The 10,204-nt window shown below is 36.1% G+C and overlaps 1 protein-coding gene across 1 annotated transcript in view; it reads left to right on the top strand.

Annotated features, from left to right (window-relative positions):
* Positions 1-6,597, top strand: part of sntg2 (syntrophin, gamma 2) — a 79,426-nt gene extending 72,829 nt beyond the window's left edge. The window contains exons 15-17 of the mRNA XM_081347908.1: positions 960-1,052; positions 4,680-4,790; positions 5,803-6,597. Of these exons, the coding sequence (XP_081204034.1) occupies positions 960-1,052; positions 4,680-4,790; positions 5,803-5,934 (336 nt within the window). The 3' untranslated portion in view covers positions 5,935-6,597. The remainder of the gene's footprint in view (positions 1-959; positions 1,053-4,679; positions 4,791-5,802) is intronic.
* The last annotated feature ends 3,607 nt before the right edge of the window (positions 6,598-10,204 follow it).

Here is a 10,204-nt window from a genome sequence, read left to right on the forward strand (position 1 = left end):
ACCGGAGTTCTCCTTTAACATTTACTCAATTGAGTGATCATTAATTTTACATTTACATTTATGTATTTGATAGACGCTTTTTACAAAGTGTCTTCTGAATTCTGGGGATTTTTTATTATTATTTTTTTGCTTACATTTTTAATCATTTAAATATTTTATATAAATTTTACTATAATTTATAATATATATATTTTATTACAATCATTTTTATTCATTTAAATATTTAATAATATAACATTTTAAATAATTGATATAAAGTTTATTTGATTTATTTTTAATTCTACTATATATATATATATATATATATATATGATGATCCATGTTTATTTATTTTTAAAGCCGTTGAATTCTTTCTAGCTGCTGAAATGTTCAACCCAATGGTCTTCAGGCGCTGTGCTTCGGCTCGGACCTCTATAATGTGATTTTGAGGGTCATTGTGTTGGGAATACTGATGCAATGCGTCTCTATAATCACATTGACTAGAAACACAAACTTCCAGGAATCTAATTATCGTAAACAAATCACTGAGACTCTCCGGTTCTCCGACACATTTACACGAGCCCTTCAGATCTTCGCGTCCTCTCGGTCAGTCCATTAACTAACAGATTCGGAGTCGGTGGAGTTACCCAACTTCAGGTGCATGCGTAAATCCTCTTACTCTCACCATAGCACAGCACTGCAGAATAACTGGGCTGGGTATCGACTTTTTTCCTTTAGAAAATTGATTATTAGACAAGTTCTTCTATCTTAGTTTCTTCTTTGTATTAAAAGCGCAGAGTGTTGGGCAGCCGTTTCCATGGCAACTGAGCCGTACCTGTGCTATTCCTGGGAATATAAAGCATGTGAGATCAGGACCGTGGAGAATGTTTTTTTAGAGAAGCGATTTAAATATGAATGTTGTGTGTGTTGTTTTACAGTGTTTGAGCTTGTGTGTAAGTATTCCTCTTGTTCCTCTGCAGTGGAAGAGCTACATGTGCAGCAGTCAAGGGAAGATCCTGAGCTTCACAGTCGACTTCGAGTCGGGCTTCTCCTGCTCCGAGAACATCTCAAAGGTGAGGAAATCAAAGCTCGCTGTGTTCGCTGCTTATTGTGTTTCTGAGCTGAATCCTGACAGGAGTGAACTCAGAATAAACTGCTTTAATCTTGCGCTCAGTGTTTCAGGTAATTACTGTGCTGCTCCTTCCTATAAGCTGCTTTACTCTTATTAGCAAAACACACTCGGGTCATTCCTGGCACTTTAGTAAGGAATCTTCCCGTTTGATATATTTTTAAATTTTATTATTTTTTATTTATTTATTTAAAAAATATATATATTTTATCTATATCAATGTTTATTTTAAATGTTTTATTTATTTACTTATATATGTTTTTTTTATATATCTATATTTATTATTTTTTATTTATTTATATCTATATCTATCTATCTATCTATCTATCTATCTATCTATCTATCTATCTATCTATCTCTCTCTCTCTCTATATATATATATATAAATATATATATATATATATATGTATATATATATATATATATATATATATATATATATATATATATGTATATATATATATATAATTAAAATTTTTCCTATCCAAAATGTTTTCCCAGTGTCTTAAAAAATCATCCTTTTAGTCTATAAAATCCCTTTAAATAGCAAAAGCCAGTTCCTCAATGACATCATCATCATCCATGAAGTGACATCATTTTGGGGGAGAAATCAGCAGCACCGTCTCAATGGATCCGATGAATTCTGGGACGTTTGTGTCACTCTCAAAACATTCATCCTGATTTTGATAGTTAACTCAAATAGAAAAAAAAAATAGTTCGGAGTAAAATCAACCTAGTGTAAGGATGTAGTGTAACGACGCCCAGTTCCAGGAATGCACTAATATTTTGTTGGTAGTACCAGTTTGCAACAATTATTAGTTAACACTAAGTTGTTGTCACTTCGGAAAAAATTATAATTTGTTGTTACGCTACATCCTTATGCATCGCTTTCTGCAGGACTTTTACGTGCTTTTAACAAACACTGAAGTGACGTCGACGTCCGGGTTAGCGGTAGCATGAGCCGTCAGGCAAGTGTTATTTAAATAAACTCCTGATGTACTTACAAACTTTCCAATGCCTCGTTTTATGAGTACAGAACCTATTTGCACTACTGTAGAAGTTTGGTGCCATTCTGGGCATTATTAGTGCGGTAATTTACCAGATACATCATTGGATCCATTAGTGCCTGCACTAAGCCATCTGGCTGATATCTCTAAATAAGCTCTAACTTTAATAATGTTCAACCAAGGGAATAAAGGCTTCTGGGGGGTGTTTGGCTCAAGCTCATGGTGCAAAGGACCCTAGGTTGATTTTACTCTGAACCATCCCTTTAAGGGGGTAATCCAGAACCCAGAAAGCACACCTTCTATGGGGGCCGCCACTGATTAGCAGACCATCTGCTGCTGTTAGCATTCCATTGACTCCCATTCATTTTGGTGTCACTTTGACAGCGAATAACTTTACATCTGAGGTGTTTAAAGACACATTTGTCCATTATTTATTTCAGAAGAAACATGAAAATGTATAAAAGGCTCCATTACCTTGTATCTTACGTTATAGAAGCCGTTTTTATAAAAATAGGCTAACGATTGCGTCATAACCACGCGACTATCTGTCGCAGAGTAGAGAGATTACCGTATGGACAGGAGGAGAAGCTCGCGGGCAATCGGGGGGACGTAGAGGCAAAATGACAAAATAATTTATCAGAATTCTTAGCAAAAGTTGCTCCTAGCTCATGGACACCCCCTACTCACACTCTCCATCTCTGCAAGATTCAGATTTCTCTCGGCACAGCTACTAGAAGACTTACAGCTGTCGGACAGGTTGCTCACGTCACGTCTACGTCATCAAGCTTTCTTTTACTGTCTATGATTCTAATATAACACTGGTTTTGATCAGATCCGTATTTCATAATAGGGTAAAGAATATATATGATTTTTACATTGACATCCTCATGTAATCCCCGTATATAGAACTAGTTTCCTAAATTATGACTCAGTGCTATTGATTTTTGTAATGAAGAGTCCAGAAGGTTGTGGTTAATGAGTTGTGATTGACACAGAACCGCTGTGTGAATAGAGAGGAACACGGGCTGATTTCAAGGCTGACAGGCCAATTAAATTGTGCCGTCTAAATCTGGCATGTATTGTTCTGGGTTGGAATAGCAGTGTGTGATTTGCACAGCAGTCAGAAGTGTGTTAAACGTGCTCGTCTTCACAGCGCCTGATGACGTGTGTGTGTGTTTAACCCAAACCAGTCCCACTAATGAAAGTGTTCTCAGTGTTCAACTCAAGGCCTCGTGTCAGGCATCAAACTTTGCTTCTTTTGAAACATTAGAGTTTATTATATTCAGTTGTTATTTGTTCCATTCAATCATGAGTCCATATAAGAGCTTTCTTTATAACACAGATCTTCACTGCGCATTAGTCAGATTTTTCCCCATTGGTTTGCATGTTGTCTTAACATGAAGGTTTTTTCTGAATGTTTAATTAGCAGTATCAGAACAGCAGATGGTTTTGGTGTCACACACACACACACACACACACACACACACACACACACACACACACACACACACACACACACACACACACACACACACACACACACACACACACACACAAAAGTCATTATTGCAGCTTTGTTGTTGTGCCAAGAATGAAGAAACAATAGAAACACTGGACTTTATTGAAGAGAAATCTTCATGTGTGGACTAATATCAGCTAAAGAATGAACGTTCGTCCTTCAGTGTGAATAAATCACCATCCAGTGTTGCTTTTAAAATGCAGGTCATACAGACAGTGTGAACAGTCCTTTTTTCAATTCATGAATTTAATTAATTCTGATATTTTTTTGTGTTTAAAAGGCTTGGATGGTGTAGCCTAAAGGTTCAAAAAGTTTTTTTTTGTTTTTTTTTCAAATGTTTTTGTCTCTTTTATGCTCACCATGGCTGCATTTATTTGATTAAAAATACAGTAAAACAGTAATACTGTGAAACACCATTTAAAACAGCTGTTCTCTCTTTCTCTCTCTCTCTATATATATAGTAAAGTGTAATTTATTCCTGTGATCAAAGCTGAATTTTCAGCATCATTACTCCAGTCTTCAGTGTCACATGATCCTTCAGAAATCACTCTAATATGATGACCTGATGCTCAAGAAACATTTATAATTATTATTGCATGAATTTTTTTTACATGCAATAATTGAATGCATTTTTTACCATGCATTTTTTTTTAATGTTGAAAACAGTCGTGCTGATTCATGTGTGGAAACCGTCGTACATTTATTTCAGGATTCTTTGATGAACAGAAAGGTCTAAAAGAACAGAACATGTATTTGAATTAGAATCTTGTGTAACATTATAAATGCCTTTACTGTCACTTTTGATCAGTATGTATATCTGACATGTTTATAAATCTATCTTTATTCTGCATATTCCGACTGATTCGTCTGCGTTTGGTTAGTCATATTGATTGCGTGCACATTGATGCACTATAGATGAACACAGATGTGAATGAGGTTTGATGTGACGTTATCACTGAATCATTTTCAGTCGTTTCATTCTGCACAGCTTTTGCATGTCTGCTCTGCTATCTCTGCTTGATATTATTCATCTGCGTTTCCACAGAAAACCATCTGGAAATACAAATTCTCCCAGCTGAAGGGTTCGTCGGATGACGGCAAGACACGAGTGAAGCTTTTGTTCCAGAATTCAGAGAATAAACAGATCGAAATGAAGGTCAGAATGTGTTTACATGTGAATATTAGCACGAAATGTCAACAACGAACATTAATGCTGTATTGTAATATGTTAATAATATTTATCGGGTTTATATATACTGTTTTGAAGTTTTTTGTTTTGAAGTTGTTCATAATAGGAAGGGATTGGGGTTGACAACTGAAATAATAGTCAGAAAAATTGTTTTTCTTTTTTTAAACGGAACAGTTTATTGAAGCTTCAGACATGTTTTTTTGTTGAATATCATATTTGATATCATCAGGTTTTTATGTCTCACATAGTATGATACAGTGAGAATATTGAGGGAAAAGCAGCTCAATTTTATTCAGAAACTCAAACTGAGCAAAAATCTCAAATCTGATATATATATATATATATATGGACAAAAAGTGAGATTAAATTCTGATGACTGAAATATAAATCAGTGAGATCTTTATAAGAGTATAACAGACTATAAATGCATATAAATATCAGCCATCACTCTATATCTGTCAATATGTCTTAGTAAGATGATATTTAAATGCTTAGTTTTATGATCAAATCTCTGTACTTATAATGCAATGCAATTCGATGATGATTGAGAGATGAAAAAATAAACCTTCCTCAAAAGCCTGATGATCATATTTGAGACTCACATTTGAACATGATTTTACTCAAATATTATGCATGGATAATTAAGTAAACTTCAAACTTCAGTCCAGAAAGTGTTGATCTTGAAATATTAGTCAAGTTATTCTTAAATTTACTTGATAAAAATCAGTGCAGATTTCACAGGAAAAAGACGAGCTGAAGGTGGACGTTTGTACAGTTACACTAAAAGACTTTTATGTGCTTTTGTCTTTAATAAACCGAGACAGTTGTTGATTTTAAAGAGAAAACTGCACTCTGATGTCAAAGCTGACATGGGAAATTGCGTCGAAGCGTTTGCATAGACTAAGTTTGAGGCCTAATAGATATTTTATTGTATTGATATCAGCGAGAAACATCCCGTTAACGGTGTCTTTTCCAACAGGAGCTGGAGTTTGCGAATCTGACGGCTGTCCTTCATTGCATTCACTCGTTCATCGCTGCTAAAGTGGCCACGGTGGATCCCGTCTTCGTCAACAGTCAAAGTCTCACGCAGAAGTACATGTGCAACAGCTAGAAACATCTGTCCAACCTCGTCTGGTTCTCCAATTTTATGCACAATATCTATCAATATATCTAGTTCTTGTTATTTTTGTACGAATCTTCTAAATTCAGAACGACGTTTAAGGAACACTTTGAGTAGATGATATTTTGACATGCATTGAGTTATGATTTCTTTCCTACCTACTAATATGATCAATCATGTGCTTAACCTGAACTCATATTGATTATGTAGCAAAGCAGATGCTGATATACGGCATTATAAGTTGATGCATGAACTGCATTTGACAATTTTACAGGGCGAAACGGGTGAAACTTTCAGCTGTAAAATCAACCAAACTTTGGCCAATATATGACTTTGTGTTCTTTTGCCCTTTTGTTTTTTTTTATTCAATGCCTCAAACCTTTTAATTTAGCACAATAGCAAGTCATATATATGATTTTAATGTCAATTCTGATGGTTCCCTGCATTTGAATGAAAGTGCTGCCTATGTTGAACTGAATTTGATATGTGTTAATATGAAGTAGTGGTTTGATTAACAGTAATTAGACAGTCTTGCCAGCTACTGTCCTTGAAAAGTGAGATTTTCTAAGATTCAAGGTCCCTGATCTGCTGTTCTATTTAGTTTGATGTTATTCCAGTTCTTTTCCAAATAAAGGAATGATTAGTTCACTGATGACCCGATACGGCATGATTCTTGTGTGGCTCCAGAAAATGTTTCTATGTAAAAATGTGCATATAATAGTTGATGGTTAACTACATAATAAAACACAAGTAAAAAAAATCTGAATGTATAGTACATTTGATTATATAACTATATATTCACATATTTAAATAATATTTAAATCTGTCTAACTATCTAACTCGTTCTATATATATCGTTCTTTCTTTCTTTCTTTCTTTCTTTCTTTCTTTCTTTCTTTCTTTCTTTCTTTCTTTCTTTCTTACTATTTTTGCCAAGGTCAAATTGATCCTGAACAGAGTAACATTACAATAATTTGAAGGTAAAATACGAATTTACATTTATTTATCTAACCCTCAACAGGTATATAAATCTGGAAAAAAATATAATTTATATAGTACATTTGATTATAGAACTATTCACTTTTATTACTATATATTTTCAAATTGTATATAGTGCCTAAATTACATTCATTTGTTTGTTTGTTTGTTTGTTTGCCTGTTAATCTCGAACAGAGTAACATATTAAAATAATTATGAGGGAAAATAATTGGTTAGTTTCACAATGACTATTATTATTTTTTTACACATGCAATCAGTCTTAACAGAACATGAGGGATAATTACCATTATACCACAACACACTGTGGTGAATTAATGATTGTCGGTTCATTTAATTTGCAGTTTAAAACCTGTGAATCATGAACATAAAATGGTATGTAGTGCATGCAGCAGTTTTGATAGATAGATAGATAATAAACGGACTTAAAAATGTTTTAAAATGTGTGATTGTCTAGAAATTATGAAAGCAAGTGTCTGTAAACAAATGATGATGTGTCAGAAACCTCATAAATCAGTGAAGCTGTCCGTTTGGTAATCCTCTCATATTTCACCGACTCTATGAAGAACAGCAGGCCAGACGTAGGATAATTATCGTATTTGTACGCATAATGTATGATGATTTCAAAATTTTGTGCCACTTTAAATGGTGGTCGTTGTAATACGGCTTCTATAGTCTACTTATTGATCTAGCTGTGGATTCTACGTCTACAATCATGATTGTGAGGAGAACGTGAACGTGGAGTTACGCATGTCGTCCATCTTTTGCAGTCCGTTTTCTCGGCCAATCATCGTGAAGAACGACTCTCTCTCTCTCACACAAGTTTTGTTCTTTTTGTATATTGTATCCAAAGTTGTATAACATTAACATGTCATATCATATCTGTATGTTTGCAAGAAGAAAAAAGTAAATTAAAGTTTTAAATAAATAAGTAAATAAATAAATAAATGTTAACGGTCCTACCGCGGCGTTTTATAGAGCTCGGGCGTAGACGTTATGGAATGATGCATTGTGGGTAACCACGGCCATTTTAGAGGCAACGCAGAAGTGTTCGGCGTAGCCGACCGGTCTCCACCGGCACCGAGAAAGAAAGAGAAAAAGTTATGGGCCGTGACAAAAAAAGTTGGCTATACCGTATACTGACAAACTTAATAATGAAGCCAAACAACGCTACTTAAAAAAAAAAAAAAAAAAGATTTGATCCCTATGAATAAAGTCTGGAGGTGGCTAATACCAAGCCTCAGTTTCCCTGATATTTTCCTACCTGGTCTGTGGAGTAGCGCTTACATCTCCGATCCAGAGCCGGATTTACAATTTCCTGTGCCCTCGGCAACAACATTCACACACACATTTTAATTGTTTAATAAACAAATGGTTTTTATTTTGTCACATTTGGCTGCAAAGATGAGGTTGACGATGCTGATTGGCGATCTTTGCTGTAAGTGAACGCGCCAGAGAGAAATGCAAATTGCATACGGATTAACTTACATAAGCAGAGAGCTGTCTGTTTTCTTTCGTTTTGAATTGTTTGTTTAAAAGTAGACACTTTTAGAAAAGTAGAAACTTGTCACTGGAGGCTCACTTGCAGTTCACAAATGGATGAGTGCAAGATCTGCATATCTACAAAGTAAACGCGGAGAAAACAATCGTTCGCACCGTTAACCAAGCATCAGTAGTGACACACACACACACACACACACACACACACACACACACACACACACACACGTACACTTGTCAGATTCTGTGAGCTACGAAGCTTGTCTATGCGGGTTTGTTACACTTCAGGAGTAATTTATCATACGTGCAATAATCCACTGTTTTCGTCCGGTTGACGACCAGCGGCGACCCAAGCCATTCGACGAAAATAGGGAAAACTAATATGATTTATGAGGCGTTTGCCCTGTCGATCATGAGACCGATTACAGCAGTTCACAATACAGCAATACTGAACCATTTTCCAGAAAATAACCTAAATGAATGACCAAATGATCAACGTTACCTACTGCCTACTATACGCTACTATACAGTACAATCTTACTTCCGTACCGTGATTCCCACAATGCATTGCGGCGTGACGCAACGATCCCGAGCTCTATAGGCCTAGGTCAGTTTTTTCCAAGCTGAGGTCGATAGTTTAGCAATAAAGTATTTTTCAGGTCGTGTCAAAAAGTTGTTGGTCTATAAATAGCTGTATTCTGTAGCCTACGTTTGACTTGTGTGCGATCATTTTCTTCCAAATACGATAATTTTGAGTTTCTGGTACGATAATTGGACATTTCCTATCTGGCAACACTGCCTCGTCTGAAGCGCTCGACTCGAGTCAGTTCCAGAGGCGGAGGAATAAACATCTCGAGTGATGAAGGAGAAATAATCTTGTTTTAGCCAGCCAGCAGTCTGCTTTGTGTTGAAAACACGTCAGTGTCCCCTCTGTAGGGCTCTTGAATCGCATGAAGAGCTTCAGGAGCCACAACCCTACGTCAGATGAGCTGGTGTTTTTGTATGTCAAGAGCCATTGACGCCAGTCTCTGACAGTGTTGTTCTGTACATGTACACAGGGCCGGATTAACATAAGGGCTAGGTGGGGCTGAAGCCCCAGGGCCCGCGGGATTAGGGGGCCCGTGATTGGCTGGAGGAAATGAGATTGTCAAATCATAGGTGGTTGATTTGTGTATAATAAAATAACAAGAAGTTATTGGAAAATGTGCCTGACTGATATAATTCACTGCCCAATTTGCTATTTGTACTACTCTACAATTTGCGCCATGATGTTTGGAAACGCCTCTTTTCGTTATGCTTTTATGTAGCCTAGAACATAAATCGCTCGCGGGAGTTCAAAAATGATGAAAAAAGTGATAGTGGTGCACAAAAAAAAAAAAAAAGGAAAAACAAACTCGAAAGGCAGAAAAGGGATGCAAAAATTCCTAAACTAACTAACTACTTTGGTTAACTTTCATCCGTGCCCGTGGAAGACCACGAGTGCAGTGCCAGGCAGCAGCCCACAGTTAACGTTAGCTTCACCCTCCTGCGTCGCCGCCGATCCGCGTGTTTTATATGTTGAAGAAGGTAAGCAAGCAGCTGAAATAAGTTAATGAGTTAAGCACTATTTGGATGGTAATTGTTTCTCGTGGAGTCGTTTGGTATTTTAAATATTTATAGGGGCTATTTAGTCGGTGATTTTATTGCAGTCTGAATCCAGAATGTCAGTGTTTTTTCTCCCACCACCCACCCGCGTAAAAATCCCCGGCCGAATTACTGTTTTTTT

The sequence above is a fragment of the Scardinius erythrophthalmus genome (assembly GCF_964197995.2).
Source record: "Scardinius erythrophthalmus genome assembly, chromosome: 19".
Classification (NCBI taxonomy): domain Eukaryota; kingdom Metazoa; phylum Chordata; class Actinopteri; order Cypriniformes; family Leuciscidae; genus Scardinius; species Scardinius erythrophthalmus.